General features: G+C 41.9%; 1 protein-coding gene across 1 annotated transcript in view; it reads right to left on the reverse strand.

Annotated features, from left to right (window-relative positions):
* MYH10 (myosin heavy chain 10) overlaps positions 1–12,227 on the reverse strand; it is a 98,802-nt gene that overhangs the window by 12,821 nt on the left and 73,754 nt on the right. The window contains exons 17-28 of the mRNA XM_065647823.1: positions 11,799–11,920; positions 11,411–11,480; positions 11,151–11,311; positions 10,407–10,515; positions 10,197–10,328; positions 8,188–8,394; positions 6,891–7,028; positions 6,364–6,487; positions 4,288–4,459; positions 2,708–2,920; positions 2,462–2,606; positions 842–1,048 (exon numbers count right to left, since the gene is read on the reverse strand). Of these exons, the coding sequence (XP_065503895.1) occupies positions 842–1,048; positions 2,462–2,606; positions 2,708–2,920; positions 4,288–4,459; positions 6,364–6,487; positions 6,891–7,028; positions 8,188–8,394; positions 10,197–10,328; positions 10,407–10,515; positions 11,151–11,311; positions 11,411–11,480; positions 11,799–11,920 (1,800 nt within the window). The remainder of the gene's footprint in view (positions 1–841; positions 1,049–2,461; positions 2,607–2,707; positions 2,921–4,287; positions 4,460–6,363; positions 6,488–6,890; positions 7,029–8,187; positions 8,395–10,196; positions 10,329–10,406; positions 10,516–11,150; positions 11,312–11,410; positions 11,481–11,798; positions 11,921–12,227) is intronic.

A 12,227-nucleotide genomic window follows, 5' to 3' on the forward strand; every position in this document is an offset into this window, starting at 1 on the left:
GCACTTTATCCATGTTCTCCATTTCTCAGAAGGCCTTCACTTGCAGTCCCCACCTGTCAAGCTCCCAGTTTTGAAGCACAAAAGGCAATCTGTGGCTATCATCCATCAATACAATTTTGCTCACACCTACAAATGAGCTCGACCCAATTCCAATATCCAAGCCAAAAACCTGCAGGCCAGCTGTCAGCAGAGCCTCCGACAGGATTTGGTCTCTAGGATGGGAAACCATGTACTTATAAACCACTATAATTCTCACATTGTCCAAGAAGTTCAGGACTAATGTCGTGGCTGTCCAGTTATCTCCACCTGAGGCACATCACCAATTTAAGGCCCCTCAAGCATGAGAGTGCACAACTGAGATCATCTCCCACATCAACTACAGACCCAGTTGCAACTTTGAAAGTAATTTCTCCTGACCATTTCTGCATATGCTTATGGCTTTTACTTTCTTGTGTATTTTTCAGCAGTTTAGGAGAACAGGAGGCTGAGGGGAGACTTTCTTGCTTGCAGAGGCAAGTGCCTGAAAGGAGGTTGGAGTTGGGAGGGGGCGGGTTGGGCTCTGCTCCTGAGTAACAAGTGATAGGATGGGAAGAAATGGCCTCAAGTTGTGCCAGGGGAGGTTGAGGTTGGATCCTGGGAACAATTTCTTCCCCAAAGGGCTGTGGGGCATTGGAACAGGCTGCCCAGGGCAGTGCTGGAGTCACCATCCCTGGAAGGGTTGATCAGATGTGGAGATGAGGTTCTCAGGGACATGGGTTAGTGCCGGGGTGGGTTAATGGTTGGACTCGAGGATCTTGAGCCAAAATGATTCTGTGATTCTATGACTTCCATATATCCTTACCTGCAGCTTGTTCGCTTTCTCCGCCAGTTCCACCCTCAGTCTTTCTCCTTCTGTGACCTTTGCGGTCAGCTCTTGCACCTGAGCATCAAGCTTCTTCCTCTTATGTTCAGACTCTGCCTTGACCTGCTGCAGGACCTTCACTTCACAGGCTAACTCCTTGTTGTCAGACTCTAGGCCTTGCTTGTTTTTTTCAAGGTTGGCTTTAAACTAGGAAAAACAAAAGGAAATAAATTCAACACTTTGTTACATGTTGAAGTTTTCTGCTAAAAATATTTAATCTAGCAAATTGGGTTTACAAGTTCAAAGATAAAACAAGTGCTCAGCAAGTTTTAAATAGGGAGTGTTTAAAATGCTGCCATGTAAAATTCTGTGTGTATTAGCCAAAAAACTACATTAATGCAAGTTATTCCACTCTCAGATATCACAGGTAAGAGTGAGGACCAGAAGATATTTCTATGAATTCAACATGATCTGAGATGTCACTGCTGTGAAACGACTGTTGGAGCAGCACTGCAAGGAGGAAGGAATGTGCCCACAAACCAATGAGCACGGCTCATCTCCCAGAAACAAAACGAAAAATATCAACTAAAGCTGCCTCGATTTTAGTAGGCGTAGCAGCCTGGAAGTGCATAACAAAGCGTTTTTCACCACTGCACTGACATTTGTCAAAAAGGTTTTTAAAAACTAATAATTGGCATAAGGGATGTTTAAAGTGCCATTCTTACTATACCAGAACTGACATCACCTTATCACAGGACGTTTGTTTAAGATTGCAGGGTATTTTTCCATCTTGTCATGGTCCTACTGAGAATATTTAATGAATAAGGAGCAGAAGACATGCATAAGATCTTCAGGTAAATAACCTATAATTTCCACCAGCTTAAACTACTACATTTCTCACTTAGTATTTTAAACTAAGGAAGCTTGTGAAGTATTCCCTACATAAAAATATTACTATGGTATATAAACTGTCCATGCATACATTTGTGAACGACCAAAACTATAATTTCACTAACTAAAGATATTTTTTTGTTATTGTTTTTTTGGCAGTGCTAGAATAATTTTACTTTTGAACAAGACACTGAAGCTACACTAGTAGGAACAATTCTATCCAGGTGCGTCTCCTCCTGCCCGCGCTGCAGTGGTTACCAGAGAACAAAATGCAGCTGTGCAAACTGGCAAGATGCTCGACAGATATCGAGCACTGGAGGTCACAGCACAAGCACGAAGTTAAAGGTGGGTGGAAGAAGTTGTACACAACTGGCACTCACAGTTTGTTACTTGTGAGCGCTGACACTACAGTTACCTTCTTTGGAAGCGTTCTGTAGGTCACACATGCAGAGAACTGCTTTTCACCAAATAAGCACGTGGGCTGCTGGAGAATTCCTACCAAAGTACTGCATTATTTATCTCTAGGTGCACTGTTTCCAAGTCTAATGAACGCTTTTCAGATGCCAAGACTAGTAGTTGCAATATATTCAAACCAGCATGATGTATTTGATTGAGTTGCAATTGCAGCTTAGCTCTGCAGATGTCGGCAAAAGGGACCACAACACTTACATTACTTCTAAAAAGTCCTGAAGCAGAAAAGTGTATTTCTGTAATTTGATTTCTTCTCACCCTTTTGGCCTGTTCCAGTTGTTCAGAGAGCTCTTCCAGGGCAGTAGCATGCCGCTGCCTGATTTCCTGGATCTGTGCTTCATGGTTTTTGGTTTCCTCTTCAATTGCTTTCTTCAGCTCAGCCACCTCCTGCTCTCGTTTTGTCCTAGAGGAACCACCAATAGTTACCAAAAATCAACATTTTAGTCTTTTGTAAATCAAAGATGAATTTTAATTGTACATTCCTATAGATCCATGTGATCCTACCTCAGCTCTTGCTGTGCTGCAGTGGTATCCAAGGTATCTTCCAGTTCAGTTTTTAAAGCCTCCAACTCTTCACTTAAATCTCTTTTCTGCTTTTCTGCCTTGTTGCGTGATGCCTTCTCAGATTCCAGATCCTCCTGGAGTTCTGCAATTTGAGCCTGCAACTCTCTTATCACTTTCAGTGCATTGTTTTTCTGAACTGCTTCTTCATCACCTCTGTTAAACAGAGGCACAACAGTTAATGATATTTCAGAGCTTCAGATCTATTCTGGTAACAGTCTATTGTTATTTAAATTATGTATATAAATGATATCTTAACTTTTCCACTATAATAAAACAGACCTAAAACTTCAGATAGAAAACCACTACTGCTGTTATTCTCAAGATCCTGACAGGCACATTGCCCCAGGTACTAGAGATGTGCTATCAGAATGACCATGCTTTCAAGTTTATATTCAAATATTCTAATTTTGTAGACCTCAACACTGTCCCCCAAAATGCATATTCTGTACAATTTTCTCTTCTTGATAAATTATAGATCATAACTCAAAAAAAATACAAAAAGTGTTTATCTTATAACATATGACTGCAAGACCACCACAGAAATCTTAATCATAGAATTGTTTGGGTTGGAAGGGATCTTCAAAGTCCAACCCCTGCCACGAGCAGCAACATCTGCACCAGCTCAGGTTGCTCAGAGCCCCGTCCAGCCTGGCCTGGGATGTCTCCAGGGACGGTTCATCCACCACCAATCTGGGCAACCTGGGCCAGGCTCTCACCACCCTCAGGGCCAACAATTTCTTCCTCATGTCCAGCCTGAATCTCCCTCCTTTAGTTTAAAACCATCAACCCTTATGCTACCACAACAGGCCCTGCTCAAAAAGTCTGTCCTCATCTTTCTTATTGGCCCCTTTTAAGTACAGAAAGGCTGCAATAAGGTCTCCCTGGAGCTTCCCTTCTTCAGGCTGAACACCCCAACTCTCCCAGCCTGCCCTCCCAGCAGAGCTGTTCCAGCCTCCGGTCATTTCTGGGGCTCCTCTGGCCCCTCTCCAGCAGGTCCATGTGTGTCCTGTGCTGAGGACCCAGAGCAGGACCAGCACTGCAGGTGGGGTCTCACCAGAGCGGAGCAGAGGGGCAGAATCCCTTCCCTCCACCTGCTGCTCACACTCCTTGTGATGCAGCCCAAGATACAATTGGCCTCTGGGCTGCCAGCACACGTTGCTGGCTCTTGGCCAATCTCTCATCCAACCACTGTGAGTACTCTATGAAGACGACTCACTGAGAATTACCTGCTTTTTACCTCCTGAGGCTGAACACTGGGAGACTAAAAAAGCTTCCAGAGCCCAAACACTATTATACTCTGGCAAAACTTCTTTTCTTACAGTTTTGTAGAGCAAAGATGCTGATAACACACTGAATTCCTTTTTCTTTTCCATGTCTACACACAGCACAGCTGTCTAGAGGTATTCTAGTACAAACGTGAACTGGCTTCTGCTTTATCGTTCCCAGTTCTGATACATCTGCAGTCAACTGAAATTCTGGGAAAGCAGGTTCCACAGCTGTGAGCCCCGATGTGCGCTGACCTGGCGAGAGCAGCCTGGAGCTCCTCCTCTTTCTTGGCCAGCTGGATCTTCAGTTCTTCAATCTGGGCTTGCAGCTCAGCTATTTGGTCCTGTAGGTCTGTTGTTTCACCATCAAGTTTTCTTTTAGCTTTTTCTAATTCTTGACGGGTCTTCTCTTCCTTTTTTAAGCGCTCTAAGGAAGCAAAGAGTCTTATTTATATGCAATTTTTTCTCTTGTCATCTTCAGAAGGTTCAGGGGCAGGGCCATGGGGTGGCAGGAAGGGTGGGAAGTTTAATTTATATTGTCTCAATTCTTTCTCTTATCTGCAGTTGGAAGGCTGACCAGGAAAGATGAAATAGCAAAGTAGAACTGTATGATTTACATGGAAAGTCAAGGAAAAAAAAATTATGACTGGAGGGAAAAAAGTTTCAAATAAAGGAAGAGAAACAACCTCATCTTGACAGAAAATAAGGAGTGGGATCTAATGGGAAAGCAGTTTGAGCTGCTAGGCCAGATAAACACATACACCAAGATTCAAAAATGAAGATCAATTACGGACTGGAAAAAATGACGGTTTGCATAGTGTTGGAAGGGCTAGGCTAGACTCCAAAAGGTCTACTGGAAAACGGTATAGCTTAAAGAAAACTTGGATAAACTGTTTTTGCAAGTATCTGTGCCACTAACTTGTATCCCATTGATATTCAGCAAGACTTCGCAACCCTGAAACTTCCAGGAATTTATTTGTGTACCCAAGATACTCATGCCCTAAGGTATTTCTTTGTGAAAACCACCCAGTTATCAGTGCCACGGTGATAAAATGCATTTACTTGATCTGCCTGTTATCTGATTCCAATAGCAGCACTTTTCCCTCTGTTTTTATGTTGTAATTCTGGTCAGTGATGGCACAGCGTCATAAGACCCAATTTTACAATTGAGAAAGTTTGTAGTAAACTGAATTAGTTTGCTTTTGGTTTTGGTTGTTGGTGTTTTGTTTTTGTTTGGTGTTTTTTTTGTTTGTTTGGGTTTTTTTAAATTTTATTTCAGTGCCTAGCAGTGCCAAGACCATAGCAGAGAGACCTTAAGGGCTTCTTGAATCACCTCCAAGAGTAAAAGTCATTTTCCTGTGCTTTACTAGCCAAGAAATGGCATGCCTTATATTTAAGCTTTAATTTCCATTTCTAAGGTCATCAGTCTTGGAATGGCACCATAACTGAACCCATCTGTCAAGTATCTTCAGAAATGCTAGTCCTGATTTAAGCACACAACTACTCAAGCATTATTTTCCAGTGAGTAAAGCTTACTTATGCCCATCTTAAGGGCTCTGAATATGATTTTTAAAGAAAAGGTACATCAAGTATCTACTACCCCATTAGTTCCATACCTTCCTATACGGATAAGATAAAATTTTGGTATTTTTCCATAAGCACATCAGTTTTAAAATATGTAGCAAGAGAAGACATAATACAGTAAGAGAAAAAACTATTTCCAAATTAGGACACAGAGAGAAACTTTGCCTTATACTTTGCGACTTTGACTTGGCAGTTTATTAATGTTGCACAATAGCTATTTACGGTCATAAGTAATGAAAAAAACCCACAACATAAAAATCAAGGCATGTTACGTATAGCGCTACTTTAGCCTGTGACAACACAGGCAAAACAATCAGAAATAAATGGCCAAAGAAATTGAATCATTTTAGATAAACAAAATACGAAGAAAAGCAAAACAATACAGATTTGCTTACCTTAAAAATATTAGAAGCCTAATGAATGCCTACTAAAATTCCTCCAGATATACCTTGTTCTAATGTGTTATTATAGAAAAGTGTAGGAACTTCCTAGGAGACCAAAGTTTTACCTGGTTACTACGAGATTCATGCAACAACATGAATTTGAGTGCCTCTATCAATGAAACGGATTCTCAAAAATGAAAAACTAACAAGTTAAACATAAGAGTGAGCAGCCAAATGCAACAAGTCTTGCAAGCGACACAAATTTCTTTCAAAGTTCAGATAAAAATAATGGCTGTTAAGGTATCTACATCCCTCTCTAGCATGATGTCCAAGCTATTAATAGGCAGATGTAGTAAGAACAAACCTTCCAGATCTGTGATCATCATTTCCTGCTTGTTCTTGAGTTTGGCCAAATTTTTGGCCTTTTCTTCTTCTTCAGCCAGCTGAGAAGTACATTCAGCAATTCGATCCTCCATCAGCTTCTTCTCCTAGTTAGGAAAATACAATTTGAAGAGTCTCTAAGCAGCACAAATAATTGAATATACAAAACTTGTACAGAGGTCTCATACAGCATACTATTGCAGATTTTATTTCAAGCAACTGACCTGTCAATATTAGGGATCAATTGGAATAGTATAGAAACATTAACATTTATTTTCCAAGAAAGTGAGACTTGGAATTTAACACATGGGAGTCCTGGTTTTAGGACAGAATTTGCTTTTGGAAATCCAGGCCACATATCATCTAAGCCAAATAACACCTGTATATTTTGCAAAGAACAATGGCAGCTATGATAAACCACTGTTTCCAGCTCTTAGATTCCAAAAACTCACGGAACTGGCAAGAACGCAAACCAGCAAACACCTCCCTTACCATGCACACTGGTCTCACCTTCAAAAATTTGGAATTTTGGTCCTCCAACAGTAGGATCTCTTCCTCCATCTTTTTGATCTTAGCTTCAGCTGTCACTTTTTCAAGCTGCAACTTCTGTCGAGCTCCCTCCTCCTCATCAAGCTGTTCCTCTAGGTCCTGGGAAAAAAAGAAATTGCATCTGTACATTTTCCAGGTTACCCATGTGTATTTTTTTTTTTTAACCTGGTAAAAAAAATGTATTATTTTGAAAAGCCACCTGCCCTAGCACTAAAACCACACTCACTTTGTTAGATGCATTTATAGTATCAATGATCTGGTAATGAAATTAAGGGCCATGTGATACACATGGATTTTTTTTGTACTTCATTTCAGCTTTAGCTTCAATATGCTGTGTAGGAAACATACACTCACGTCATCAAGGTCTTTCACCTTCACAATTCTGAACATTAAAAAAAATCTGCTTAATGACAACTAAACCAGATGAGGCCTTATGTCAAATGCTTCGTGAAATACTGCATCTGAATGGTGTCAAAGTGCAGGTGTCTGGGAAGAGATGCCACAGGAGACAGATCTCCTGATTTCAGTGTGATTACAGCTGAAATGATTCAGATAAAGTAATCATGTATTGTGCTTCTGTTAATTCATGGTTTTAAATAAAATTCTCAGTCACACATTAATGGACACTTATTAAAAGGCATCAAGGGCTGTGCAATGTGTGGTTTATTTCCCCTTCAAGTACCTTGAATATTTAAAAAAACCCAGATAAGTTCTCAGGTATTCTCTTTTTCAAGGTCCCTGGGTATTCAACAGGAAGCATCTAAATAATCTGATTTTCACACACAAAAAAAAGCCCAAGTAACTTTGAGGAGGTGAAGTTATCTTAGTTTCATAAATGCCAAGGAATGAATATTATTTAATGATATTAACTGAATTTCACTCAAAAAGGAACATTTCTTTCATAAGCGACATTGTCCTATCAGTCTTTGTTTCTAGAAGGGAGCAGGTGAGCTCCACGCAGATGTTCTCAGCTCCTCTCCTCTTACAAGTGCTCGCTGCCTGTTACACTATCTGCACACGCTATAGCTACCGACAGAGCATTTTGGCTTTTCTTTTTCTTTCCTCATCCTCCCATGCCGGGTGACCAGAACAAGCTAAAACACTCTGAACACAGGAAGAGAAAAAAAAAATTAATTTTATTCCACACATGGTGTTAAGGAGCTGAATCCCTCCACACCATTGAGATGCCGAGGGAGGTTTCCCATCCCTAACTGTCCTGTTCACACGCTTTTCCATTTCCAGTTACCAAGAGGTGTACCTGAATATGGCCCTGCATTTTCTTTTTCTCATTCTGCAATATTTGGTTTCTTTCCTCTTCCTCCTCAACCCTGGACTCCAAATCGTGAAGAATTTCTTCCAGCTCTTGTTTTTTGGCAGCCAGGCGAGCCCTCATCTCCTCGGCTTCTGCAAAGAGCTCCGTCTCAGCCTGGAGTTGCTCTGCAAGAATGTTCTTCTCTTCTAGAAGCTGCAAATATACACAAATAGTAGTAAAGTAGTAAAAATGACATTTCAGAGTCTTTCATGAGAGATTATATATATGACAGGTGCAAAGTTACTTAAAGGCCAAGTTCTGCTCCAACTCTTGCCTCCCTGGTCAATATTTAAACTAAAGACTTTTAGCAAAGGGTTTTATCAGCAGTCCAGAGACAGCAGCTTTGGTAACAGTGCTACAGCAATATCCACTCACTTGTCCCCCCAGTTTAAGGGACAGATCACACTGTGCCCACCCCACGTGTCCTGTTCTACCAGCAAGAAGCTGAGGGACATGCCAGTTGCCCAGACTGCTCCCCATTCTCACCCCTGCAAGGTGGCAGAGCAGTGCTGGGGGAGCTGGGCTGGAGCTGACACTCAGAGTCAGTGGGACAGAACTGGCACATATGACTTCTTGCTGTGTCAACTTGGGAGGCACCAACAACAATGATCTATTCCAATCGCCTGACCACTTCAGGGCTGACCAAACGTTACAGCATATTTTTGGTCCCTCACGCCAAGAAAGGCCTTGAGGTGCTGGAGCGAGTTGAGAGAAGGGAACGGAGCTGGTGAGGGGCTGGAGCACAAGGGTGATGGGAGCGGCTGAGGGAGCTGGGGGTTCAGCTGGAGAACAGGAGCTGAGGGGAGACCTTCTGATCTCTGACCTGCCTGAAAGGAGCTTGGAGCCAGGGGGGGTCGGGCTCTGCTCCCCAGGAACAAGCGCCAGGACCAGAGGAAACGGCCTCAGGTTGCACCAGGGGAGGTTGAGGTTGGATCCTGGGAACAATTTCTTCCCCAAAGGGCTGTGGGGCACTGGAACAGGCTGCCCAGGGCAGTGCTGGAGTCACCATCCCTGGAGGGGCTGGACAGACGGAGATGAGGTTCTCAGGGATGTGGGTTAGTGCCAGGGTTGGGTTAATGGTCAGACTCAATGATCTTGAAGGTCTCTTCCAACCAAAATGATTCCATGATTTAAAGGCATTGTCCAAATGCCTTTTAAACACTGACAAGCATGGGGCATCAACTACCTCTCTAGGAAGTCTGTTCCAGTGTTTTGTCACCCTCTTGGTAACAAAATGCTTCCTAATATCCAGTCTGAACCTCCTCTGATGCAGCTTTGAACCCTTCCCATGTGTCCTGTCATGGGATCCCAGGGAGAAGAGCTCAGCAACTCCCTCTCCCTTTCCCCTCCTTGGGAAGCTGCAGAACCATGATTTCTCCCCTCAGCCTCCTTTTTTCCAAACCAAGACAAACCCAGTGTCCTCCTCAGGCCCTGCCTCCAGCCCTTTCATCTGCAGGAACTGATGCTTTTGCCATTCCAGATATCCATCCCAGTTCTATTATGTCTCAACATTACCAGAGTGATAAATACATGTCTATCTTTACTGGCGCTCTTTCGGCTGTTCTTTAAATTGACATCAATGTTACTTATCAGCACAAATTCATTTTCAGTTTTGTCTAATAACTGTCCTAATTGCTTCCCTATGTCTTAATCAGCACATGTACACCACAGAAGTATCCTACCCTGAAAAAACATTTGAAAAGCAAAGTGACACTGCAACTGAAACTCTCCTATAAACTAGGAAAGGCCAAAAAAAATGTTTTGTTAACTTGACATTTCTGCATTCTTGGAGGAATGGCTCATCTTCCTATGCAGATTTCAGCAGAGCATGAAAGGAGCTGGCTCTCCTGCCTCACAGAGCTTTTGCTCACAAGTGTCTCCCCAGCATGGCTCCCTCAGACAGGATACAGCACAATATACGTTCTATATATCAAAATCCAATCTTGAGCACAAACCTGTTGATGTTTCCTTTCCATTTCCTCAAGTTCTGCCTCCACTTTCGTCTGTTTTTCCTTCACCTTCATTAGCTCCTCGTCCTTGGCTTGAAGTTCTTCTTCTTGACGAGTGACCTGAAGAAGAGGCTTCACCTGCAAAGATTTGAAGTGAACAAGTGAGAACCTGCATCAACCTATTCATGAGAGTCAAAGTGACAGAATGTAACGAACCTTTGTAAAGACTCTCCACCACTGCCAGTGCCTGAGCTTTAAATATGCAGCACAATTCCTCTGCAGGATTTTCAGTGCGCTCAGTTGCTGCTGTTTCTTTGCAAAGGCCCTGAAAAAGAAGCAAAACATTTCATGTTCAATACAGCTGAGCATCTGTCCATGTTTTTAATTTTTAGGTTACCCAATCCTACAACTCACAGACCATAAATAGGCTTATTTTTAAGTTTCAGCAACTGCACTGATTTATGAGAACTCATTCCTTATATGAAGAGGCAGAACAAGAGTTGGATTCACCCTTTTCAAAACAGTAATTACAAATGCTATTTGTTCTTACGCTTAACAGATGTTTTTGTGAAAAAGATAAAATCAGGATGGAGTAGACACTGAAATGTCCTTTAATTTTTTTAAAAAAGCAGCTTTCCAGAGCATCCCTAAGAACTCAGTGGAGCAGAAAGAGTTTTTTTTTTTTTTTGCAGCCACTAGCTGTATCATAAACAGCTGCATGTGGCACAAGGATTAAGAAAGGAGATATCGCTATGGAATGGAGGAGGCACGAATTCTTATTATCAGGTAAAAAAAAAAAATCACCTCTTTACACTGGATACAACTACGGTTTATCAGGCAACACACTTTCTTAAGAAAATTGAAGTTTTAATGCATAGCTCCCTATCAAAGAGACTTAAGATGAACAAGGGAAAAGAAAAAAAAAAAAAAAAAAAAATCAAACCAGAAGACCATACATACTTCCTAGCCAGGTATCCTCTGCAGACTGCCTGGAAGAAGATGATAATGTCTGTGATCTTCAGATCTCGTTCTTCTTCTAAGTGTGCCAAGACACCAGCGCGGAAAAAGATCTTGCTCTGTCCAATTCTGTATAAGTTGGGGTCCAGCTCTAATGCTCGGATCTAAATGGACAGGCAAGTACATTGTTTTTACATCAAAGAAAGGACAATTTTTGTTTCAACTTTACAATATTTTAGCAATATATAGGTATAAACACTTACCATGCGCTCACAAGCTTGCTTGCCATCCATAAAACCTTTCGGAATTGCATTAGGAGTGAGGATCTCATACCTTTAAGTCAAAGAAGAAACACCTTCACAATCAACAATAAGCTACATCATCATCAACACATAAAGCTATCATCACCAAGTGCACAGCTACAGAATTTCTCCAGAAAGTTTTTCCAGAGGTCCATTTTAAGTTGTTTTTTCCTTCCCTACTGTCTTTAGAATAAACCTGCAGCATTTAACTGCATCAAGTTCAAGCCACTTCAAGAACTTACAAATTGTTTTGGACTTTCTTCCAGTTGGGTGGAGGAGGGGGGCATCTCCAATTATTTAACAAGGAATTTTCTTTCATAAAAACTCAAGAGACTGTTCCTGCTGTTACCTCTGCCTAAATTCCTGGAACACTATCCTGTTTGGAAATCCTTGCCGACAAATCCTTATTCCTTCCAAAACACCGTTGCAACGAAGCTGATCTAGAACCAGATGTGGATCCAATTTTCCAGCCTGGAAAAAACAAACCAAGCATGATTTTTAGTATTTGAATTTGTATTCATGAAAAAAATGTAGTTCTTCAGGTGACTCTCTACAAAGTCAACTGTCTAGTTGGACAATTTATGATTCTCTTCTCTCTGGTGACCAGTGACAGAACCCAGGGAACGGCAGGAAGATGTGCCAGGGGAGGGTCGGTTGGCCATGAGGAAAAGGTTCTTCACCCAGCGGGTGCTGGACACTGGAAGAGGCTCCCCAGGGAGGTGTCACGGCCCCAGCCTGACAGTGTTCAAGAAGAGACTGGACAACGTCCTCAGACACA

This window comes from Caloenas nicobarica, chromosome 18 (genome assembly GCF_036013445.1).
Source record: "Caloenas nicobarica isolate bCalNic1 chromosome 18, bCalNic1.hap1, whole genome shotgun sequence".
Taxonomy (NCBI): Eukaryota; Metazoa; Chordata; class Aves; order Columbiformes; family Columbidae; genus Caloenas; species Caloenas nicobarica.